The following is a 26961-nucleotide window of genomic DNA, read 5'->3' on the forward strand; positions in this document are numbered from 1 at the left end:
TGAAGTTGGAAAGAAGATTGACGAGAAGAGGAAGAAGTTCAAGAAGTGGTCGAAGGCGAAGGGTACAGGGGCAGAAGAGGCAGAGCATGAAAGTTATAATGGAGCCAAGAAGGCTGCAAAGAAAGAGGTAGCAAAGGCGCAGGAGGCATGAAGGAAAATACTCGGAGAACGCTGGGATTTGGAAGACGGTCAGAGAGCGGTATTCAGGATTGCAAAGCAGATAGCGAAAGAGAGGTGCGATGCGATGGGGGTGAGTTGCTTGATGGATGGAGTGGGACAAATCGTTGTGGACCCAGATGGAATTAAAGGAAGATGGAAGAGATATATGTAAATGCCGTTGAATGCAGAGAATGAATGGGATGGCAACGTAGAAAGTAACCCAGTTTTAGGACTAGCAGAGAAGATAACTGAGAAGGAAGTTGAGGAAGCGATAAAAGCAATGAAGAGTAGAAAAGCGGGAGGGCCGACGGGAGTTGTGGGAGATATGTTGAAGGCAGCAGGAAGTTGGGGTGTGAAGAGAATGACAGATATCTGCAATCTGGTGGTGAAAGAAGGCCGCATTCCAGTGAATTGGGAACTGAGTACCCTCGTCCCTCTATACATGGGGAAAGGTGACCCTCTGGACTGTGGCTCGTATCGAGCGATAAAGTTATTGGAGCATGGAATGAAGGTATTGGAAAGGGTGTTGGAGAGGAGGATAAGGAAGAAAGTGAAGATCGACGAAATGAAGTTTGGATTTATGCCAGGAAGAGGATTGACAGACGTGCTTTTTATTGTAAGGCAGTTGCAGGAGAAGTACATGGAGAAGAGGAAGAAGTTGTTTCTTGGGTTTGTTGATCTGGAGAAAGCATTCAATAGGGTTCCACACGAAGTAGTGACATGGGCATTGAGGAGGTTAGGAGTGGAGGAATGGTTGATCAGAGTAGTGATGGCCATGTATGAGAGAGCGCGCACGGCTGTAAGGACGAAGGACGGGAACAGTGGTGAGTTTGGGGTGAAGGTGGGAGTGCATCAGGGGTCGGTACTAAGTCCACTCCTATTTGTAGCTGTGATGGAGGTGCTAGCTCAGAACGTAAAGGAGGGTTTACCGTGGGAGTTGTATGCAGATGATCTGGTGTTGATTGCGGAAAGTATGGATGGACTGAAGGAGAATATGAACAAGTGGAGGGAATGTATGGAGACAAAAGGTCTGAAGGTGAATATCGGAAAACGAAGGTGATGGCAAGTGGTAAAGCATGTGGTGAGGTGGAAAGAACTGGGAAGTGGCCCTGTGCTGTGTGCAGGAAGGGTGTCGGAGTGAACTCCATTCAATGTACAATGTGCGCTGCGTGGGTTCATCAAAAATGCAGTGGTCTGAGAGGGTCATTAACCAGTGTGGCAGCTACATTCAAATGTAAGGTGTGCACAGAGGGAGCTGCAGATGGAGGAAATGTTGAGTTGGATCTTGGAGAAGGAGTGAAGCTGGAAGGTGTGAAAACATTTTGCTACCGAGGAGACATGCTGAATGGAGAAGGTGGATCAGACTCGGCAACGGTTGCTCGAGTGTGATGTGCATGGAAGACGTTTCGGGAACTGAGTGGCGTGCTGATGATGAGGGGAGTGTCGTTGAAGCTGAAGGGAAAGGTGTATGCTGCATGTGTGAGAAGTGTTCAGATTTATGGGAGCGAGACATGGGTCATGAATGTAAAGCAGCAACGAAGGTTGGAAAGGGTGGAAATGCGAATGGTTCGACGGATGTGCGGAGTTTCGTTGAGAGAGGAAGACAAATGATGAATTGCGAAAGATGATGGGAAAGGAGCCTGTGATTGATGTTGTGAAGAGGAACAGGTTGAGATGGTTTGGTTATGTGTTGAGGAATGATTAAAGTGATTGGTTGAGAAGAGTGATGGAAATGAATGTAGAAGGAAGTAGAGGACAGGGAAGACCGAGAAAGACTTGGCTAAAGATGGTGGAAGAAGAAATGCAGGCAAGGGGGTTAACAAGGGGAGATGCAGAAAATAGGGCAAAATGGAGAAGATCGTCATGAGGACCGCAAGGCTAACCCCCGCTCTAGCAGGGAAAATGGCCTTAAAATGCCTGCTGTTGTTGTTTGTACTCCTCGTCATCGCAATAAAAGAACATTCATACTTTAACCTCCACGGGTTAGTTTACTCACATTCACAGTGAAACAATCTGTTTGGCTGCCAGTCATTTCTCCCAAACTCATCCATGCACATATTCAATCCCATTACACTCGAGTAACACTCACATCCCAAACAAACTCATCCCTACACATATTCGATCCCATTATACTGGAGTAACACTCACATCCCAAACAAACTCATCCCTACACATATTCAATCGATCAATCCCATTACACTCGAGTAACACTCACATCCCAAACAAACTCATCCCGACACATATTCGATCCCATTATACTGGAGTAACACTCACATCCCAAACATGTCCATCTCCCCTGTCAAGTTGATCTGCTCCATCAAGTTGTCATCCACCTTCTCCTTCAATTTCTCCTCTAACTGCAGGACAGGGGGCAAGGTTTGTGTGGCGACGAGTAAGGGAAGCGATGCCAATATGACAGGCAGCAGACATTTGATCAAAAGTACATAAAATGAAAGAAGATGAAGAATTTTACTGCAGAGGAAAAAAAACAAAAAAAACACAATCATCAGATTTAAATGGAGTGAGGGGCACGTTGTGAGAAGGCCTGGGTTGTCATTTTGACTGTTGATAACAGTTAAAACGAGAACGGCACTCAGTAGAGAGCATACCTCCGCCTGGTTGGCCATATCAATCAATGGTGAAGAATCACTGAAAAAATTCTACTAGCCGGATCCGGATCATCAGAAGGAAAAAAAACTTCACCAAAATTGAATCGATTCTTCCTCGTCACACACCCAACCTCTCCACCAAGTTTCGTCCAAATCTGTCCACAACTTTTTGAGATATCCTGCTATGTATCGTTTTTGGCCCGATCTCCCAATGGTGAAGAATCACTTAAAAAATTAAATAATCATCATATCCGAATCCATATTCAGATGTTCACCAAAATCGAATCGAATCGTCCTTGTCACACACACAACCTGTCGACCAAGTTTCGTCCAAATCCTTCCACAACTTTTTGAGATATCCTGCTATGTATCGTTTTTGGCCCGATCTCCCAATGGTGAAGAATCACTTAAAAAATTAAATAATCATCATATCCGAATCCATATTCAGATCTTCACCAAAATCGAATCGAATCGTCCTCGTCACACACCCAACCTCTCCAGCAAGTTTCGTCCAAATCCTTCCACAACTTTTTGAGATATCCTGCTATGTATCCTTTTTGGCCCGATCTCCCAATGGTGAAGAATCACTTAAAAAATTAAATAATCATCATATCCGAATCCATATTCAGATCTTTACCAAAATCGAATCGAATCGTCCTCGTCACACACCCAACCTCTCCAGCAAGTTTCGTCCAAATCCTTCCACAACTTTTTGAGATATCCTGCTATGTATCGTTTTTGGCCCCATCTCCCAATGGTGAAGAATCGTTTTAAAAATTCTAGTACGCGGATCCGAATCTGGATCTTCACCAAAATCTAATCCTTTCGTCCTTCTCACATACGCTACCTCTCTGCCAAATTTCGTCCGTATCCGTCCACAACTTTTTGAGATATTTTGTTCACAAACAAACAAACGCACAGACAAACAGACAGGGGTGAAACCATAACCTCCATCCACCTTTGGTGGCGCAGGTAATAAAATATAAACTTTGGTACACCTGTGAGAGCACGGGTACAGTGACACTTGAACTACACCTGTTGTGCACGACAAAGCGAGGTGTGTGCCCGAGGTGGTGAGCACCTGCTGAGTCGTGGCGAGGCAATATTCCGCAGTGCTCAGGGTGCCGCAGATGAGACGTAGTTCATCCATTGTGAATCTCGTGACCTCGAGACCGTCTTTGTCTTTGAGCAAGCTCACGATGGTCAGGCCTCCCCCGCTGCTCGGCACCCTGTGTGGCATGCACGAGGGAACACGGACCAGTTCGGTCAGGCAAAATGTGGCGTTGAACACAATATTAAGCAAAGTCGAGGTATTTGCGATACTTAAATATCAAATCGACATTTTGGAATATTTTCCAGCTGTTTGCAAGTTTAAATGTACAAGAGACGTCGACTCCACCATCGCTCACGTTTCTCAAGAAGCATTTAACATTGTGTTGCATTTTAAAAGACACCTTTCAACCACCCAAACGTCTTGGATATTCCGCGAGTATCACTCATTGACCAACAGTCGACAATACAGGTGATAAAATCCGGCCAGCACTCACTTGGGTAGGTTGTTAGCTAAGATCTTCTGGGAATATTCCTGGAGGTACTTTTGGAAGACTTTTGCCAGTGCCAGCAACGACTCTCCAGTGCTGAGTTGTGAACACTGCACCAGACATTTCTTGTAGTACATGAAAAGGTCCGCACAGCTGGGTAGGACACCTCCCGCCTCGTCCAGGCTGCCCTTAGGTAGACTCTGCGCCTTCATGTCGACCGCAAAGCGCTCCAACAGGTCGGCCAGATTTCTGAGTTTGAACACGGGTATGAAAGGGGTTAGGGGGCACGGATATGAGAGGGGAAGGGGGGCACGGGTATGAGAGGGGAAGGGGGGCACGGGTATGAGAGGGGAAGGGGGGCACGGGTATGAAAGGCGAAGGGGGGCACGGGTATGAAAGGCGAAGGGGGGCACGGGTATGAAAGGGGAAGGAGGCACGGGTATGAAAGGGGAAGGGGGCACGGGTATGAAAGGGGAAGGGGGGCACGGGTATGAGAGGGGAAGGGGGCACGGGTATGAGAGGGGAAGGGGGGCACGGGTATGAGAGGGGAAGGGGGCACGGGTATGAAAGGGGAAGGGGGGCACGGGTATGAGAGGGGAAGGGGGCACGGGTATGAGAGGGGAAGGGGGGCACGGGTATGAGAGGGGAAGGGGGCACGGGTATGAGAGGGGAAGGGGGCACGGGTATGAAAGGGGAAGGGGGCACGGGTATGAAAGGGGAAGGGGGGCACGGGTATGAAAACGGAAGGGGGGCACGCGCAACCGAGTGCTGCATGACACAATCTCACGTTTACTTCATCAATTTGACAGAGAGCTCATTTAAAATAAGTAAATAAATAAAGATTACAGAATCACTGGCGTGTGTTAGTCTGTTAAAATCGAATATGGCGTGTGTTAAAGTCTAATATGGTGTGCGTTAAAGTCTAATATGGTGTGCGTTAAAGTCTAATACGGTGTGCGTTAAAGTCTAATACGGTGTGTGTTAAAGTCTAACACGGTGTGTCTTACAGTCTGTTAAAGTCTAATACGGTTTGTTTTAAAGTCTAATACGGTGTCTGTTAAAGTCTAATATGGTGTGTGTTACAGTCTGTTAAAGTCTAACACGGTGTGTCTTACAGTCTGTTAAAGTCTAATACGGTTTGTGTTAAAGTCTAATATGGTGTGTATTATAGTCTAACATGGTGTGTTTTACAGTCTGTTAAAGTCTAATGCGGTGTGTGTCAAAGTCCAATATGGTGTGTGTTAAAGTCTAATATGGTGTGTGTTACAGTCTGTTAAAGTCTAATGCGGTGTGTGTCAAAGTCTAATACGGTGTGTGTTAAAGTCAAATACGGTGTGTGTTAAAGTCTAATACGGTGTGTGTTAAAGTCGAATACGGTGCGTGTTAAAGTATATTTTGGTGCGTGTTAAAGTCGAATACGGTGTGTGTTAAAGTCGAATACGGTGTGTGTTAAAGTCTAATACGGTGTGTGTTAAAGTCTAATACGGTGTGTGTTAAAGTCTAATACGGTGTGTGTTAAAGTCTAATACGGTGTGTGTTAAAGTCTAATACGGTGTGTGTTAAAGTCGAATACGGTGTGTGTTAGTCTGTTAAAGTCTAATATGGTGTGTGTTAAAGTCTAATACGGTGTGTGTTAAAGTCTAATACGGTGTGTGTTAAAGTCTAATACGGTGTGTGTTAAAGTCTAATATGGTGTGTGTTAACGTTTAATATGGTGTATTATTGTCTAATATGGTGTGTGTTAAAGTCTAATATGGTGTGTGTTAAAGTCTAATATGGTGTGTGTTACAGTCTGTTAAAGTCAAATACGGTGTGTGTTAAAGTCTAATATGGTGTGTGTTAAAGTCTAATATGGTGTGTGTTAACGTTTAATATGGTGTGTTAAAGTCTAATACGGTGTGTGTTAAAGTCTAATATGGTGTGTGTTAAAGTCTAATATGGTGTGTGTTAAAGTCTAATATGGTGTGTGTTAAAGTTTAATACGGTGTGTGTTAAAGTCTAATATGGTGTGTGTTACAGTCTAATATGGTGTGCGTTAAAGTCTAATATGGTGTGCGTTAAAGTCTAATACGGTGTGTGTTAAAGTCTAACACGGTGTGTCTTACAGTCTGTTAAAGTCTAATACGGTTTGTTTTAAAGTCTAATACGGTGTCTGTTAAAGTCTAATATGGTGTGTGTTACAGTCTGTTAAAGTCTAACACGGTGTGTCTTACAGTCTGTTAAAGTCTAATACGGTTTGTGTCAAAGTCCAATATGGTGTGTGTTAAAGTCTAATATGGTGTGTGTTACAGTCTGTTAAAGTCTAATGCGGTGTGTGTCAAAGTCTAATATGGTGTGTGTTACAGTCTGTTAAAGTCTAATGCGGTGTGTGTCAAAGTCTAATACGGTGTGTGTTAAAGTCTAATACGGTGTGTGTTAAAGTCTAATACGGTGTGTGTTAAAGTCTAATATGGTGTGTGTTAAAGTCTAATATGGTGTGTGTTAAAGTGTAACATGGTGTGTGTTAAAGTGTAATATGGTGTGTGTTACAGTGTAATATGGTGTGTGTTACAGTCTGTTAAAGTCAAATACGGTGTGTGTTAAAGTCTAATACGGTGTGTGTTAAAGTCGAATACGGTGCGTGTTAAAGTATATTTTGGTGTGTGTTAAAGTCGAATACGGTGTGTGTTAAAGTCGAATACGGTGTGTGTTAAAGTCTAATACGGTGTGTGTTAAAGTCTAATACGGTGTGTGTTAAAGTCTAATACGGTGTGTGTTAAAGTCTAATACGGTGTGTGTTAAAGTCTAATACGGTGTGTGTTAAAGTCTAATACGGTGTGTGTTAAAGTCGAATACGGTGTGTGTTAGTCTGTTAAAGTCTAATATAGTGTGTGTTAAAGTCTAATACGGTGTGTGTTAAAGTCTAATACGGTGTGTGTTAAAGTCTAATACGGTGTGTGTTAAAGTCTAATATGGTGTGTGTTAACGTTTAATATGGTGTATTATTGTCTAATATGGTGTGTGTTAAAGTCTAATATGGTGTGTGTTAAAGTCTAATATGGTGTGTGTTAACGTTTAATATGGTGTGTTATTGTCTAATACGGTGTGTGTTAAAGTCTAATATGGTGTGTGTTAAAGTCTAATATGGTGTGTGTTAAAGTCTAATATGGTGTGTGTTAACGTTTAATATGGTGTGTTAAAGTCTAATACGGTGTGTGTTAAAGTCTAATATGGTGTGTGTTAAAGTCTAATATGGTGTGTGTTAAAGTCTAATATGGTGTGTGTTAAAGTTTAATACGGTGTGTGTTAAAGTCTAATACGGTGTGTGTTAAAGTCTAATACGGTGTGTGTTAAAGTCGAATATGGTGTGTGTTAAAGTTTAATAGGGTGTGTGTTAACGTTTAATATGGTGTGTTAAAGTCTAATACGGTGTGTGTTAAAGTCTAATATGGTGTGTGTTAAAGTGGAATACGGTGTGTGTTAAAGTATATTATGGTGTGTGTTAAAGTCGAATACGGTGTGTGTTATAGTCGAATACGGTGTGTGTTAAAGTGTAATACGGTGTGTGTTAAAGTGGAATACGGTGTGTGTTAAAGTATATTATGGTGTGTGTTAAAGTCGAATACGGTGTGTGTTATAGTCGAATACGGTGTGTGTTAAAGTGTAATACGGTGTGTGTTAAAGTGTAATATGGTGTGTGTTAAAGTGGAATACGGCGTGTGTTAAAGTATATTATGGTGTGTGTTAAAGTCGAATACGGTGTGTGTTATAGTCGAATACAGTGTGTGTTAAAGTGTAATACGGTGTGTGTTAAAGTGTAATACGGTGTGTGTTAAAGTCTAATACGGTGTGTGTTAAAGTCTAATATGGTGTGTGTTAACGTTTAATATGGTGTGTTATTGTCCAATACGGTGTCTAACTCGGTTAACCATCTTACGGATACATAAAAAATGGCCGTACCATAACACTTGGAGTGAACTTTTGAATTTGATTTTTTTACATTGATCCAAGACTCAAAGCGGAGGTTGTACACAAATCTCATGTCGGACAAATGCATCCGTACACATCATGGCAGTTGTGTGTATTTATTAAATGGTGAACCGCTTTCCCACGTGTTCCAATTTGTCGACAGAGATGCGTGTGAAAGAACCGACCTTATCCTAGATCAAAAATATCTTGTTGTGTGAATCAGATGATTCTGGTTGATGTGGGCACTGCGAAGGCCACAAACGTGCTGCAATGTCGTGTCCACCACGCAATGATGTCATTTGTGGTGAGTGCGATCCAGTAAATCTGTGGGTCGTGTCTCCAAAAGCAAATGTGATCGAGGGTTTCAACTTGGATTTATAAAAGCATTCATTTGGGGGTTTTTCAGTTCAGCTCTTTATCCATGATCTAGGCATTACAAAAAGGGAGCTCGCAAAGGGTCAATTCCCATATCCAATACTTAACACATATTTATTTTTAATCATAAAAAAATGAGGAATCGTTTTGAGGTAAATAAATAACGTAAATCATAAGGAAATGAGGAATGAGGAATTTTAACACAAGAGAAGAAGCTACAGGAAAACCAGGTGGAAAGTTTTTCCAGTTGTTCAATCATGGGGTTTGGGGTTCGTTGGATATCTGGAGGTATGTGAACTCCCCTTTGAGCTAATTAGTCTGGGTTTGAACCCCCACCCAGGTGTAAACGGTCATCCTGGTGTTTCTCATTCAGGACGACGTGTCTTGACCATAGGAAGGACGTCAAGCCAGAAGACAAGTCTACCAGCACTCGTCTCCCCTTCCGTGGACGTAAAATATCCCTCAGTGTGTTTTGTAAAGAGTAGGCGAGGTAACGCCAATGCCCTGAACAGATTAAACATCGTCGCCACCTTCAGTTAAACATCAGGTCTTGCCAGTCTGTTCGTGAAAAACTTTGGACAAAAGCGTTCCCTGGCTGACCCCACAATGACATGGGAATAATTGGGGCCTTCAATAGTAGTAGTCGTAGTAGAAATAGAACGTCCTGACGCATAGCTAAGAACTCTAAGCATAGGGATTGGCAGATGGGCAGATTTCAAAGCACTTTAAACCTGGAATGTCGTAAACAGTCGTAAATACGAGTTCCAATACAATTTCAACCAATGACATAAAAACAAATTACTGAATGAGGCAAGACGTTTGACATACAAAGAAACCTTAGAACCTGTCGCATGCAAAGTTATTAAGGGAACACAACAACATGTTATAAAAAAACAAAAACGTGCATAAATGACTTGCAGACGTTAACCGTATTCAAGACGAAAAGCATCATTATCCTCTTGTACCTATCCTGGGATTCGATGTAGACCGAGAGATGTGGCTCGAAGCACTTGGAAATGATTCCCTGGAATGGAGTCTCGGTAGCTTTGGGTTTTTTCACCTGTGCACGCGAGGCAGAAAAACAAATCGGAAAATCACAAAGTAACTTTGCCCTGGCGTACTTTCCCCGATATCAGTTACGAGTCGACATCGCAAGTGGAAAAAACAAAAGGCCATGTACGATTGCAATTGGGAAAGTGTTGTCGTTTCCTTTTGTTTGCCACCACGCCTCCTTCTGAAGCAGGGAATTTTGCATTTTGCCATCGTGAGCGCTGCTCCGGCACCATGCTTTTACTGTACAATTCCACAATAGTCGAACGACCAGACGGTCCCTTAAAATGCCCTTTGTGTGGCCACCGTAACAAATGTAAATTTTATCACAACCTCAAAAGCTTGATGACACGTTGGAACGAGGACTGAACGTAGGGGCATACGGCATAAAATATATGTGAGAGGAGGTAAAAATTAAAATAATAAAGAGCAATCAGAGATTGCAAACCCTCACCAGGACATGTCCGTGTTGTGTATTTTGTCTGGTGTTTATTAGTTGCTGTAATTGTGTGGTTTATTTGCAACGTATATTTATGTTCAATCCAATATGGCTGCCGAATCAGATGACCGATGATGCCATCAATTTACTTCTCATATAAAAGGTTTGTGTAGATCACGTTCAAGAAATGTCAAACCGATCGGATCAAGCGTTCTATTTGTCTAATTATGACGACACAATGAAGGCACAGATGACATCATCATGAATATGTGTTGTTCCGCATGGGGAGTACTTGACAATGAGCCATGTTTCTTCTTTTTTTTTTTCATGGAGTGGTTTCGGAGAAATATCGGTGGAAAGTTTTTTGGTTTTTCCAAGATGGCACCTGTACCACGTGACCGATAACGTCATAATTTTTTTTTTTTTTTCTACAGGAGGAGGCGCTCCTATGGTGAAAATTTCATGTTGATCGGACTACCGGTTGCAGAGAAAACGCATACTCGCGTTATGTGCAGACAAACAAACAAATGGACCCAGATGCAATACCCTCTCTTCTGTAAAGGGTAACAAAAAGATGGCAGGAAGACATGGATTTCAAAACGACAAGACTACTTGGAACACACCATGCACCATGTGGTCACCACCAGTCTCTCCAATAGTATCAACAAAGGAGCATCCTCACGGAAAATTCACTATGCCTATACCGGAACACCGCTCCATACACCATGGTTCTCTTACTCTATACATGCCCTGCATTCACACAGCATAGAGTGACCAGTCAACGTTTCCAGTTACCTTCGGTCCATCGGCTTTGCAACCAAGTGACACGGAGGATGATACAACAACAACAACAACAACTACAACCGCCATTCACCATGCTTCCAAAGGTGTTTCCAACATTTAACAATCACTTACATTTATTTACTCCTCAGTGGACGATTCATGAACGCTGCATTAGAATAAGCAGCACTGCTGTGCTTGGGACTTTGCAAAGGAAGCTTTGAACATGAAAAGCAAACCAAGTTTGCATGGTTTAAGAGAAGAGTGAGAAAATTGTGACCGTTCATAAGCACAGCCAACACTTGAAATTCCATTCACGAGAGGATATAAAAGAATGCACGGAGCATAGGCGAATAGAGACAAGGTTGAGAGAGGGAAGGGGTGGAGGGGTGAATGCTGCCTTTTCCCCCGGCGTGGGAATTTGCTTCCCACTTGGCTTGAAGAAAAAGAAAGAAAGAAGGAAGGGAAAAAAACCAAACTGCTCTCACAGCAATGGCAGAAACATCAAGGCGACCATCAGCATTCCTAATGTGTCAGTGCACCGCTGAAGGACGGCAGAGCAGCCGAACTTCTCCCATGTGATAAGGAATGCACCGAGTGGGTGAAGCTTGCCTGGAAACCTGAAGGGCATGGAATAATTGAGGAGGCGTTGGCGTGGTTTGGAGGGAGGGCTGTCGGTACAGCTTGGCAGGAGGCATGTGGGTGACCTGAGATATTTAGATAATATCGGCCTCATCCAACGGAATGGGGAAGGGGTGGGAGAGGGAGTACAAAGTAGCATGGGCAGAACAATCGGATATGGAATATGCGCAAAGTTCAACAGAACCTCCCTACCCCTCACTCCCCATTCATCCCCAAAAATCTGAAACTTCATTCCACCTTCCTTTCCCTTTAACAAATTCCTGACTACCTCCCCACAATCCCATCCTAGCACAAATGAAGATGTAATATGAAAACCCCCCCTCAAAGTACATACTTTATCAGGTTCAATAAAATAATTGCACAAGTTAAAAAGAGCTTTTCAGTTTTGTGTGTTACAGACAAAACTGTAGCAGCTCTTTGGACGAGTCGGCACAGTCGCCATATTCCTTTATTTATTACTTGCAAAATCGAAGATTTTTCAAGTATATTGGTCGGTTCCGTTTGTGGTTCTGTTTGTCTGTCTGTCTGTCTGTCTGTCTGTTTGTCTGTCTGTTTGTCTGTCTGTCTGTTTGTCTGTCTGTCTGTTTGTCTGTCTGTTTGTCTGTCTGTCTGTTTGTCTGTTTGTCTGTCTGTTTGTCTGTCTGTTTGTCTGTCTGTTTGTCTGTCTGTTTGTTTGTCTGTCTGTTTGTCTGTCTGTTTGTCTGTGTTTGTCTGTCTGTTTGTCTGTCTGTTTGTCTGTCTGTTTGTCTGTCTGTTTGTCTGTCTGTTTGTTTGTTTGTCTGTCTGTCTTTGTCTGTCTGTTTGTCTGTCTGTCACCGGCCTACAGGTCACAATTCTAAACCGATCGTCACGAAACTTCACCAAGTTGTATATGTCGTCCCAATTGAGAAGCCTATTGATTTTGAGGTCAAAAGGTCAAAGGTCAACTTAAGGTCAAATTTTAAATATGAATTTTCATCTAAAAAACCATCAATTCTCAACCGATTGACTTGACAATTGAACAGCATTTGCATATCGAGTCACTAAATTGGGAAACATACTATTTTTCGGTCATAAGGTCAACTCAAGGTCAAACTTCCAAAATCAATTTTCATCTGAAAACCCATCAATTTTCATCCGATTGACTTGAAAATAGAACAGTATTTGCGTGTTGCATCACTGAATTGGGAAACCACCTATTTATGAGGTCAAAAGGTCAAAGGTCAAACTTCTAAAATCATCACTTTTCATCCTGTTGACCCGAGCTTTGATCAAGATCGTAAATTTTAATCTTCATGAAATGGACAATTTGCTGTATCAATGGAAAACTTTGGGGGGGGGGGGGGGAGGGGGGCGGATTTTGCAAGTATCGTGCTACGCATGACATCTTCTTGTTTATTTATTTCTGAAAGATCTTGACACATGGCAGAAGACAAGACAACATCAAAAAAAATTATAATAATCAGCCATTTCCACAACTGCGTTTACACACTATGTCCTTGTCTCACATCTTCACAACAGACAAATTGTGGCTTCAGCACCAAACCCGAAACAGGCAACCGATTAACGGAGCAGCATCATAAATAATTTCCTGCCAAGAAGAACTCCATGACAAATTATTCAGCTGGCGAAGTCATGATGCTTGCTAAAGAGAAAGCCATCTCACAATGGCAAACTCTAAACCTCAATCAAGCAACGGAGCGCACGGCCGTAATGGACGCAGAAGCATCGGCCAAAGCACCATAAACCTGGTGAGGACAACACATGCTCTCAGGTAACAGGTTGACCTGCTTATTCATACCCAAACCTGATTGTCCAAACACTCGCATACAAAACCATTGCCTGGGATCAAGGCACCAAGCATACATATCTATATATAATGGAGCAAGTGCATGTCCAGCCACTAACCTACCACTAACCCACGTGACTATATGTCTCTCAATTTCACCCTGACTACGTCTATTTATTACTTACTATTGGAACATACCTTTTAATCCTTTAGAATGCAGAGACCCCTTAGACATTTGAAGACCCTTTAGACATTTTAGATCCTTTAGACACGATTAGACATGTACATCCTTTAGAGCTATTTAGACCCTATAGACTTCAGTCGACCCTAAGAACCCCAATACCCTTTAAGACCCCCAAGACTCCAAAGATCCTCTGAAACCTTTAGAATCTTAAGACCCTTTATATCATATAGACCCCACAATTCCCTGTAGACCCCATAACACCCAAAAGATCCCTTTTAAATCTTGCACGAGCCTAGACTCTGTATACAAAAAAGAAAAGAAAAAAAAAAGACCACGTTAGACAATTGAGAACACCAAGACCCCTTTTAACTTTAAAACTGTTTCATCAATTTAGACACCTTTAGACCCCTTCACCCTTTTGGCCTTTTATACCCCTAGACCCTTTAGACCCCACAGACCATTTAGACCTTTACTTCAAACAATACGTACTTAATAGATATACTGAAAAGTTACACGGCTGGAAAAGATAAAATTGTGGTGTTTCTTCTTCTTCAAACAAAGAATTCTGGTTGCCAGACCGTGCAACCGATCACATCAAATTTTTTAATAAGTATTTCCCTTGACAAGTTCATACTTTTGAAGTTTCACGTCGATGGATGGAGCGATTCAAAAGAATTTTTTTTTGAAAGATTCTCAGTCAATCAATATGGCTGCTAGACCATGTGGCCTATGATTTATTTGAAAACACCATGGTATCCCCAAGGATTGGGGAACATGTGCTTGAAGTTTCCACTCGATTTGTCCAGCCATTCTGGAGGAGTTGGTTTTTAAAGGTTTAGTCTTCAAAAAAAACATAGCTGCCAAACCATGTGACCTATGACGTCATGGCCGGGGAACCTTTTGTTCGCCATAGATAGGCAATCATGCCTGTAAAGTTTCGCCTGATCTGTTCAGCCATTTCACAGAAGAAGAGATTTGAAGGTTTTTCAAAGGATTTGAAGGATTTCGTAATCCATCAATCAAATAGGGCTATCGAACCACATGACCCATGATGTCATAAATATGCATTCTCCAATATAATTTTTGTGTAGATCACGCTCAAGAAATTTCAAACTTATTAATAGTGGGGTGCACGGACACTCAGTCATTTCAAATTGATGCAAAAGTTTCCTTTTCAGTACCAATTTGAAGGTAAGGGCCTATAGAACAATTTTGGTTCGAGTGTCCAACCCTGGTCCAACCCTGGAAGGTAAGGGCCCAACCCTGGTGTTGGGCTAGCGGCTAGGGTGCCAGCTTAGGATCCTAGGATCCTGGGTTTGAATCCCGGTCGATCGCTGAATTAACGCCAGGGGGGTTGACTCAGCCTGTCATCCTTCCGAGGTCGGCTAATTGAGTACCAGTTCACTGGTAATTCCCTGTTTGTCGTAAAAGGCGACAAACGGGGTTGGTGGCAGGAAGGGCATCCGGCCGTAAAACATTGCTTCAAAAAGGGGACCAAAAAACAACAACAACCACGGTCCCCGAAAAAGGCCAACCCCCGCTTTGCGGGGAAAAATGGCCTCTAAAGGTGGGTGTCAGGCACTCATCTAAAAAAATTTGGGGGGGGGGATTTGGAGGATATTTTTCGTCACTAATCTTCCCCATACCCAACTGTGTTGTCATCCGAAGGGTCCCTCAACTCTTGTACCAAGTCAGATTTGTTGGTATACATCGTGGAAGCCAGTACGAGTAGCATCATTTCTGTCGACGAGGAGCTAGTTGCGCCAGATGTTTACGACTTCATTGTTATTGACGGTGGAGTACTGATACACTCACTTCCTGGTACAACTGTCTAAGGAAACACCTTTGATTCATATTTCGACAAGGTATTCTGCACAAGAGTTCGCCACGACTTGAAAAGATCGACAAGAGTAGACATTGTCTGGGACCAGTATCGTGCACTGACAATCAAAGGAGGCACAAGGGAAAAACGAGGAACAGGCACCAGACAACGCGTATCTGGTACTGCCAAAATCCCAGGAAATTGGCAGAAGTTTCTGGCGAACGTTGATAACAAGAAGGAACTGTTCTCATTCCTGTCAAAAAAGATAACAGAAGGACAGTTCCCAGATGACAAGGATGTCTACATCACTGCAGGTGATCGAGTCCACCATGTTGGAAACAGTCCACCAATGGATCAATGTAACCATGAGGAAGCCGACACTCATGTCCTAGTACATCTCCACACCCTCCAAACATCGTCACTTGGGATGGTTCAAACTGGAGACACAGATGTTGTCGTAATCCTTCTGAGTAATTTCCATCACATCAAGGCTCTGAATCTGGCCGCAGAAATCTGGATCTCCTTCAAAGCGGGAAAGACAACCAGAATGATCTCCCTGAACGCTATCACCACAAACCTGGGCACGACAACGTGCAAAGCCATGGCCCTCTTCCACGCATTCACTGCATCAGACAGCACGTCTTCCTTCAAGTTTAAGGGAGTAGCCTTTGGGCTACTTGAAAAGCGCTATACAAAATAAATGAATTATAATTATTATTATTATTATTATAAGCGATACTGCTGCAAGTTGATGCACGAAGTGCCATCCCTCATGGAGGAATTTGCAACTATCGTCGACACTCCTTTCAAAACATCGCCAAGGCTGAAAGAAGTGGCAATGAACTTTGTCTGTAGGCTGTACTCCAATGAGTCAAACGAAGACAATGACGTTGACCTCGTCCGAATGAGGGGGTGTTCTCACAGAAGACTCGGGACGTGGAGAGAATTCCCCCAACGAGTGATGCTTTGCATCAACATCTCAAAAGGAGCGTCTTCCAAGCGAGCATCTGGACAACAGCCCAAAGGTCCATGATGCCTGTCAACAACCCCACTAATCATGGGTGGAAGGAAGAGGATAGCAAGCTGCTTCCCATTTGGACCTTGCTGCCACTCACCAAGGATGTATTCCACCTGGATGTGAAGTGCACTTGCACAAGTACCTGCACTCTGAGCAAGTGCATGAGGGCAAACTTGAAGTGCACACATCTGTGCAAGTGCAAATGCGAGAAGTAGCTGGACCAAAACAATTTCCAATACTGACATGTACACTGCACAGTCACGTGAAAAAGTAAGTACACCCCATGTAAAGTTTTGACTTTTTCAACATATTTCAACATACAGCTATTTGATCTTCATTGCAACAATATTGATAGATAAAGGTGATATAATATAACAAATATCATGAAACATTTACATTTTGTAGTCCATAGTATAATTTAAATAAACATAAATGCAAATTTCGCATGTGGAAAAAGTAAGTACACCCTTGGCTCTAATAGGTGGTATTGCCCCCTTTGGCAGAAACAACCTCAAGTAGGCGTTTCTTATAACTGTCTACCAGTCTCTGACATCGACTGGGAGAAATTTTTGCCCACTCCTCCATGCAGAATTCTTTCAGCTGTGCGACGTTTGAGGGGTTTCTTGCATGCACAGCTCGTTTCAAATCCCCCCACAACATCTCGATGGGATTTAGATCCAGGCTTTGACTTGGCCATTCCAGAACCCTCCATTTCTTTCTTTTCAGCCATTCCTTGGTGGATTTACTGGTATGTTTAGGGTCATTGTCATGTTGCAAGGTCCACCTTCGGTTGAGCTTCAACTTCCCGACAGATGGCCTCACATTATCCTCAAGCACCCTCTGGTACAATGAAGAATTCATAGTGGATTCTATGATGGTGAGCTGCCCCGGCCCTGATGCAGCAAAGCTGCCCCAAACCATAATATTTCCACCACCATGCTTTACAGTTGGTATCAAGTTCTTGTGGTCAAATGCTGTCTTTGGTTTTCGCCAAACATGTCTTCTGGTACTGTGGCCAAATAGCTCTACCTTTGACTCATCTGTCCAGGGCACATTGTTCCAGAAGTACTGGTCTTTGCCAAGGTGTTCATTGGCAAACTTTAGTCTTGCCCTGATGTTCTTTCTGGACAGCAAAGGTTTCCTCCTGGCACACCTCCCATGTAGATCAAATTTGTGCAGCCTCTTTCTAATGGTAGACTCATGCACTTTGACATCAACAGAAGCAAGGCCTACCTGTAGGTCCCGTGATGACATTCTGGGGTTCTTGGAGACTTCTTTCAGCATCTTGCGGTCTGCTGTCGGGCTTAACTTGCTGGGGCGGCCTGGCCTGAACAAGTTGGCAGATGTTTGGAATCTCCTCCACTTGTAGATGATCTTCCGGAGAGTCAAATGATTGATTTCAAATTGTTTGGAGATCTTTTTAAATCCCTTCCCAGACTCGTAGGCATCTATAACCTTCTTTCTGAAGGCCTCAGAGAACTATTTTGATCTCGGCATGATGACGCCGCACACTTCAACAACAACGAGCAAACCAAACTAAATGTCTGAGGTTTAAATAAGACAGGTTCCTCCAAGATCCTCTCTAACGATGTTCTAATAATTTGCACCTGAGCTGGTGCACCTGATTCTAATTTTAGGTATTTGAAGTAGTGATAAATGTAGGGGTGTACTTACTTTTTCCACATGCGAAATTTGCATTTATGTTTATTTAAATTATACAATGGACTACAAAATGTAAATGTTTCATGATATTTGTTATATTATATCACCTTTATCTGTCAATATTGTTGAAATGAAGATCAAATAGCTGTATGCTGAAATATGTTGAAAAAGTCAAAACTTTACATGGGGTGTACTTACTTTTTCACGTGACTGTATATATGGTCGATTTGTTAGCCACTTTCTTATTAAAACTATTGTTCAAGGAATTATTCAAGCAATTGTCTTAGCAGTTACTCACCGCCATATTGTAGCAAGGTTAAAAGATAAATAAAAATGTCACTATATCATTGGGTCCGAGTATAATTGTCCAGTTTTTTTTTTTTTTTAACATGTTTCAACTTACCGGGCATGTGACCCTTGGTCTTTTTTTGTGGATATGCGCTGATACCGGCAAAATTATTGCTTCTATGGGCAATATTGTTGAAATACAAGTTGGTACTCCTGATCCTGAATCCATACATACCTCATATGTTCAGATCGGATCATCCAATCAAAATTTATAACAGTTTCCATATTTCGCATAGGCCGGTGGGGGGTCGGGAACCCCCCACGTCCCCAGAAGCCCCATTTTTGATCCGAGTGCTTGACACTCGAACCAAAATTGTTCTATCGGCCCTGACCTTCAAATTGGTACTGAAAACGAAACTTTTGCATCAATTCGAAATGAAAAGAAACAAGCGTTACGCCTCGGTCCCCCATCGGTGAAGTGATGTGAGTTGACAAAGTGGAAGACGCAAGGCGGCCATCTTGAATTTTGAAGTGGTGACCCAATTTTCAATAGCGTTCTTCCTTATGCGTAGATACACCCACACACCAGATTAGAAGTTGGTACTTCGCTTATTTTTCAAGATATTCCGCTCACAAGGTTCAGACATACATGGCGGCGGCCATCTTGGATTTTGACGTGGCGACCCAATTTTCAATAGCCTTCTTCCTTATGCCTAGATACACCCACACACCCGATTAGAAGTTGGTACTTCGCTTATTTTTCAAGATATTCCGCTCACAAGGTTCAGACATACATGGCGTCAGACATACATGGTGGCGGCCATCTTGGATTTTGACGTGGGTTGCACCCACACACCAAATTAGAATTCGGTCCTTCGCGTGCACGCACGCACGGACGGAGGGAAAAACCATAGTCCATAGAAAAAACCATAGAAAAATATTTTAAGGTTACTTATTGACTGCCCCTCGTATATGTATATATTATGCACGACGTATAATTTATGCATAATGTCAGCGTTATGTCATAAGGTTAGTTAGTTTGATTATCTAGTTTATATATCTATATATATATATCTATATATATATATATATATATATATATATATATATATATATATATATATATATATATATATAGTTGGCATGGGGGCGGTGTACTTTAAATGCATCTGTACTTGTTGCTTCTATATCCACCTTGTCCACCCCATTCCTCCCCACCCAATTATTTGTCCAAGTCTCCCTCGATGTTGTCCTTTAAACTCTGTTGTTGGTCTCTCTGCTCCTTCTTTCTAATGTTCTTTTTGTTATGTTGTATCTGATCCATTCCGTTTTCTAGCTCTTCCACGAGCCTCGTCTATGCATATAAAAAAATATTTTAACGGCAGTAAAGATTGCTAAAAATTATGTGTGACCGTCGATGGTGAAACTATTACTCAGCTTTAAATATTCAGAGATGGAAAAGCCAATCAACATCATATAAGAAAAGTCTTCAGCTGCTCAGAATGGTGTCATATTGTCACGTGGATGCACAATTCACAGCAAGGATAGAAGGTGAAGGACAGATCGACATTTGCAAGGTGTATAAGTAATGTTAGCATGCAATGAGAATCGGCCAATGGAGGCAGCATGCAATGGCAACAAAATCACCATTATAACCCAAGCATCCATTGATGGACTCGATGCTGAAGTTTGTTATAATGAGGCAATAAATAATGTGAAAATGCATTCAAAGAGCCTGACCTGGAAAACACTTTCATTAACTCACCAGGAAGGGCCGGCCACACCTAGAACATCCCAGGGACGCGAAATGTCATTGCGTGGATCGGGTGAACTTTACTCACGACCCAGGCCTCAGCTCAAGCCTGCTTATTTGCACGTCCATCACTTCGGCCCTTTGCAATGCCATTAAAGTGTCTTCATGAATGGCGGCGATGTGCTCATAAATCTGTTTACATACGCTCGTTTCAAGCTGCTATAAAAGTGTATAGAGGAATAGAAGGTTCTATGGAAAAACAACCATCTAAAACCGCACGCACGTCTCAACGAAAGTTGTTTTTGGAAACGATTGGGAATTCTGAAGGAATAAAAAAATACGAGGCATTGCTTTTGGAGTAACTTTGTGAATATAATTCCCGGTGTGAAAGTACGATTGTCCACATATAAGTCGTAAACTTTTACGTTTTGACGTGAGGAGACAATACCCACAGACAGCTGTAGAAACAGGCAATGCGTGTGAAGTTACTGTCAAACAAGAAAGCAAATAGAACGAGAGCGGAGGGTTGGAAAGTCGAGCCACGGCCAATCCGTGAAGGTTGAAAAACAGGTAAAAGTCACAGCAGCAGATGGAACCTGGCAAGGAAGTCTAAATTCAGAACAAATTCATACTTGAACATCACAAAAGGTTGATAACCCATCAGGTCATTTGTGCATAACTGTAATCACACCTTATCAAGGTCTCCGTCCTTCTCTGAACCGGACTCACTGTTGACATCATCCTCCTCAAACGGGTTGGTAGAAGGAGCACCCTTGGCCTTTTTCTGCCAAGGATCACAAAGGCACAAGATGGTGTTAGAAATAAACTAAAAGGTCAAAGGGAACAGAAGGCAAAGCATGTTGGAAACTCGACATTTTAAATGACTTTCAATGAACGGATATCTTATTTTGGTGGAAAGCCATCCACATGCCTCACAGATAAGGGATCAGGTTATTAAATATGGAAACAAGAGGAAGAGCTGATGGGACCACAAAGGAAAGGCTACAAGGGGACCCTGAAAATACAAAATGGTGAACGTTGGCATTTACAGCACCGGACAACCCCAGCACCTTCAAACATCTATAAAGAGTGACGTTTGTTGTCAAAAATAAAACAATCCATCTTTACACACTCTTTATTCCTAAGTGTGCCCTTTAGAACACGTGGGGTCCACATATCCTTCAATGCAGGGGTGTTGCCGAGAGCAAAAAAGAAAAATATAACCGCCTTTAGAGGCCATTTTTCCCCACAGAGCAGGGGTTGGCCTTTGTTTGGGCACCGTGGTCCCCTTTTTGAAGCAATGTTTTACGGCCGGATGCCCTTCCTGCTACCAACCCTGTTAGTCGCCTCTTGTGACACACAGGGAATTACCAGTGAACTGGTTATCAATTTCCCGACCTCGGAAGGATGACGGGCCGAGTCAACCCGCTTGGCGTTAATTCAGCGATCGACCGAGATTCGAACCCAGGATCCTAGGATCCCAAGCCGGCACCCTAACTGCTGAGCCAACACCAGGCTTTTGCCTAGAGCCCTAGATGGTAATAAATGAATAACATAAATCAACCATTTAAATATTTCTCAAGATTTACAATTTAAAATCCCTTTTCAAATGTCGAAATAACCAGAGAAATAATAGTGGGGATAATCAGAGAAATAACAGTGGGGATAACCAGAGAAATAACAGTGGGGATAACGAGAGAAATAATGAATGAATGAATGAATGATCGTTTTAAGGCCATTTTCCCCGCTAGAGCGGGGGTTAGCCTTTTTTCCCCATAGAGTTTTTTTCCCCTATCCCCTAGAGTGGGGATAACGAGAGAAATAATAGTGGGGATAATCAGAAAAATAACAGTGGGGATAACCAGAGAAATAAGTGGGGATAACCAGAAAATAACAGTGGGGATAACCAGAAAATAACAGTGGTGATAACCAGAGAAATAACAGTGTGGATAAAGAGAGAAATAACAGTGGCGATAACCAGAGAAATAACAGTGGGGATAACCAGAGAAATAACAGTGGGGATAACCAGATAAATAATAGTGGAGATAATCAGAGAAATAACAGTGGGGATAACGAGAGAAATAATAGTGGGGATAATCAGAGAAATAACAGTGGGGATAACCAGAGAAATAAGTGGGGATAACCAGAAAATAACAGTGGGGATAACCAGAGAAATAACAGTGGGGATAACCAGAGAAATAACAGTGGGGATAACGAGAGAAATAATAGTGGAGATAATCAGAGAAATAACAGTGGGGATAACCAGAGAAATAACAGTGGGGATAACCAGAAAATAACAGTGGTGATAACCAGAGAAATAAGTGTGGATAAAGAGAGAAATAACAGTGGCGATAACCAGAGAAATAACAGTGGGGATAACCAGAGAAATAACAGTGGGGATAACCAGATAAATAATAGTGGAGATAATCAGAGAAATAACAGTGGGGATAATCAGAGAAATAACAGTGGGGATAACGAGAGAAATAATAGTGGGGATAATCAGAGAAATAACAGTGGGGATAACCAGAGAAATAACAGTGGGGATAACCAGATAAATAATAGTGGAGATAATCAGAGAAATAACAGTGGGGATAATCAGAGAAATAACAGTGGGGATAACCAGAGAAATAACAGTGGGGATAACCAGAAAAATAACTGTGTGGATAAAGAGAGAAATAACAGTGGCGATAACCAGATAAATAAGTGTAGATAACCAGAGAAATAACAGTGTAGATAACCAGAGAAACAAGCGTTACGCATAGGTCCCCCGTCGGTGAAGTGATGTGAGTTGACAAAGTGGAAGACGCAGAAAACATGCTATGATATGATATTTCGCTCACAAGGTACAGACATACATGGAGGCGGCCATCTTGGATTTTGACGTGGCCACCCAATTTTCAATAGCGTTCTTCCTTATGCCTAGATACACCCACACACCAGATTAGAAGTTGGTACTTCGCTTATTTTTCAAGATATTCCGCTCACAAGGTTCAGACATACATGGCGGCGGTCATCTTGGATTTTGACGTGGCGACCCAATTTTCAATAGCGTTCTTCCTTGTGCCTAGATACACCCAAACACCAGATTAGAAGTTGGTACTTCGCTTATTTTTCGAGATATTTCGCTCACAAGTTTCAGACATATATATGGTGGCGGCCATCTTGGATTTTGACGTGGCGACCCAATTTTCAATAGCGTTCTTCCTTATGCCGAGATACACCCACACACCAAATTAGAAGTTGGTACTTCGCTTATTTTTCAAGATATTCATCTCACAAGGTTCAGACATACATGGCGGCGGCCATCTTGGATTTTGACGTGGCGACCCAATTTTCAATGGCGTTCTTCCTTATGCCTAGATACACCCACACACCAGATTAGAAGTTGGTACTTCGCTTATTTTTCAAGATATTCATCTCACAAGGTTAAGACATACATGGCAACAGACATACATAGCGGCGGCCATCTTGGATTTTGACGTGGGTTGCACCCACACAACAAATTCGAATGCGGTGCTTCGCTTACGCATGCACGCACGCCCGCACACACAGACACACGGACGGAGGGGAAAGCCATAGTCCCCCTTTCGCTACGCTGTGCGACGGGGGACAATAACAGTGGGGATAACGAGAGAAATAATAGTGGGGATAATCAGAGAAATAACAGTGGGGATAATGAGATGAATAATAGTGGGGATAACCAGAGAAATAACAGTGGGAATAACCAAAGAAATAACAGTGGGGATAATGAGATAAATAAGTGGGGATAATCAGAGAAATAATAGTGGGGATATTCAGAGAAATAACAGTGGGGTTAATCAGAGAAATAACAGTGGCAATAATCAGAGAAATAACAGTGGGGATAATGAGATGAATAATAGTGGGGATAACCAGAGAAATAACAGTGGGGATAACCAAATAAATAACAGTGGGGATAATGAGATAAATAAGTGGGGATTATCAGAGAAATAATAGTGTGGATAACCAGAGAAATAACAGTGTGGATAACCAGAGAAATAACAGTGTGGTTAACCAGAGAAATAACAGTGTGGATAACCAGAGAAATAAGTGTGGATAACCAGATAAATAACAGTGTGGATAACCAGAGAAATAACAATGTGGATAACCAGAGAAATAACAGTGTGGATAACCAAAGAAATAACAGTGTAGATCACCAGAGAAATAACAGTGTGGATAACCAGAGAAATAACAGTGTGGATAACCAGAGAAATAACAGTGTGGATAACCAGAGAAATAACAGTGTGGATAACCAGAGAAATAACAGTGTGGATAACCAGAGAAATAACAGTGTGGATAACCAGAGAAATAACAGTGTGGATAACCAGAGAAATAACAGTGGGGATAATCAGAGAAATAACAGTGTGGATAACCAGAGAAATAACAGTGTGGATAACCAGAGAAATAACTGTGGGGATAATCAGAGAAATAACAGTGTGGATAACCAGAGAAATAACAGTGTGGATAACCAGAGAAATAACAGTGTGGATAACCAGAGAAATAACCGTGTGGATAACCAGAGAAATAACAGTGTGGATAACCAGAGAAATAACAGTGTGGATAACCAGAGAAATAACAGTGTGGATAACCAGAGAAATAACCGTGTGGATAACCAGAGAAATAACAGTGTGGATAACCAGAGAAATAACCGTGTGGATAACCAGAGAAATAACAGTGTGGATAACCAGAGAAATAACAGTGTGGATAACCAGAGAAATAACAGTGTGGATAACCAGAGAAATAACCGTGTGGATAACCAGAGAAATAACAGTGTGGATAACCAGAGAAATAACAGTGTGGATAACCAGAGAAATAACAGTGGGGATAATCAGAGAAATAACAGTGTGGATAACCAGAGAAATAACCGTGTGGATAACCAGAGAAATAACCGTGTGGATAACCAGAGAAATAAGTGTGGATAACCAGAGAAATAACAGTGTGGATAACCAGAGAAATAACCGTGTGGATAACCAGAGAAATAACCGTGTGGATAACCAGAGAAATAACCGTGTGGATAACCAGAGAAATAACAGTGTGGATAACCACAGCAATGGCATACACAGAAAAACATTGTCCTGTAGGTGTCCTCACCGGGAGCCAATCGGTGAAGGTGCTTCCGGTGAAGCGCCTCGTGAGCAGGTTCTCAAACGCAGTCGTTCGCTGGATGGCAAAAAGAAGCAGTTTCACCTCGATCTCAGACGTACGTGCACGCATAATACTAGACAGCTCACACCTGCACACATCAGGTGAGATAAATAAAAGGAAAGGTATTTTTCTTACTTTCCCTCAAAAATTAATATATACGAGCTCACAAACAGACTGAAATGCACTTCCTGTCAATTTATTTTGGCACTTGTACATTTTCATACCTATACATGGTTAGTTGTCGAGTTCTCTAATAGTTCCCCCATTCCCTAGTCCCATAAATTGGTGCAAAGGAAACCAGGCAGAAATGCCCGTTTTACCGTGTCTTGTGACAGAACTCCACGGCAATGCGTTCCGCCATCAACCATTCAGCGGGAAACATGCGCCCATACTTGTCTTCATATTCTCCGAGTTGCCTTTTGATCCAGGTGTAACGACGGTCGACTTTGTCGAGCCAAGCCACCTGAGTGACATTCCCAGACACAAGCGCACATAAAAGGTCATTACACAAGACCTTTGTAAATGCTTGTTGAGCATTGCACATGTACACTGGGACCTGGCAATGATCTCGTTGTGCGGACGACGATGGGTAAACGAGAGCCTGTGGGTTCAAACTGAGCTGCTGGCAATGGTAACAAAAAACAGGACTGCGAGTTTCTGGAAACCGACATTGGCATATCATTCGCAGATTGTTGACAAAAACCCAGCTGGTTCACTAATGACCTTCAGAAAGGAGGTAATCTGCCTGTCATTCTTGGTCAAATGCACACGTGAGTCAGTTCAGACAACGTGGTCAATTCTTGATGTAGTCCATTCAACTTTGGAAGGGCATTAAAATGTTGCACATACAGTCACGTGAAAAAGTAAGGACACCCCATGTAAAGTTTTGACTTTTTCAACATATTTCAACATACAGCTATTTGATCTTCATTTCAACAATATTGAAAGATAAAGGTGATATAATATAACAAATGTCATGAAACATTTACATTTTGTAGTCCATTGTATAATTTAAATAAACATAAATGCAAATTTCGCATGTGGAAAATGTAAGTACACCCTTGGCTCTAATAGGTGGTATTGCCCCCTTTGGCAGAAACAACCTCAGGTAGGGGTTTCTTACAACTGTTACCAGTCTCTGACATCGACTGGGAGAAATTTTTGCCCACTCCTCCACGCAGAATTCCTTCAGCTGTGCGATGTTTGAGGGGTTTCGTGCATGCACAGCTCGTTTCAAATCCCCCCACAACATCTCGATGGGATTTAGATCCGGGCTTTGTCTTGGCCATTCCAGAACCCTCCATTTCTTTCTTTTCAGCCATTCCTTGGTGGATTTACTGGTATGTTTAGGGTCATTGTCATGCTGCAAGGTCCACCTTCGGTTGAGCTTCAACTTTCCGACAGATGGCCTCACATTATCCTCAAGCACCCCCTGGTACAATGAAGAATTCATAGTGGATTCTATGATGGTGAGCTGCCCAGGCCCCGATGCAGCAAAGCTGCCCCAAACCATAATATTTCCACCACCATGCTTTACAGTTGGTATCGGGTTCTTGTGGTCAAATGCTGTCTTTGGTTTTCGCCAAACATGTCTTCTGGTACTGTGGCCAAATAGCTCTACCTTTGACTCATCTGTCCAGAGCACATTGCTCCAGAAGTGTTGGTCTTTCCCCAGGTGTTCATTGGCAAACTTTAGTCTTGCCCTGATGTTCTCTCTGGACAGCAAAGGTTTCCTCCTGGCACACCTCCCATGTAGATCA

General features: G+C 42.4%; 1 protein-coding gene across 1 annotated transcript in view; it reads right to left on the minus strand.

Annotated features, from left to right (window-relative positions):
• Nucleotides 1-26961, minus strand: part of VPS53 (VPS53 subunit of GARP complex) — a 130947-nt gene that overhangs the window by 83883 nt on the left and 20103 nt on the right. The window contains exons 10-16 of the mRNA XM_078768551.1: nucleotides 25522-25664; nucleotides 25148-25289; nucleotides 20730-20822; nucleotides 9598-9692; nucleotides 4316-4558; nucleotides 3850-3997; nucleotides 2434-2516 (exon numbers count right to left, since the gene is read on the minus strand). Of these exons, the coding sequence (XP_078624677.1) occupies nucleotides 2434-2516; nucleotides 3850-3997; nucleotides 4316-4558; nucleotides 9598-9692; nucleotides 20730-20822; nucleotides 25148-25289; nucleotides 25522-25664 (947 nt within the window). The remainder of the gene's footprint in view (nucleotides 1-2433; nucleotides 2517-3849; nucleotides 3998-4315; nucleotides 4559-9597; nucleotides 9693-20729; nucleotides 20823-25147; nucleotides 25290-25521; nucleotides 25665-26961) is intronic.

Source organism: Myxine glutinosa, chromosome 14, assembly GCF_964187855.1.
Source record: "Myxine glutinosa chromosome 14, kmMyxGlut1.1, whole genome shotgun sequence".
Classification (NCBI taxonomy): Eukaryota; Metazoa; Chordata; class Myxini; order Myxiniformes; family Myxinidae; genus Myxine; species Myxine glutinosa.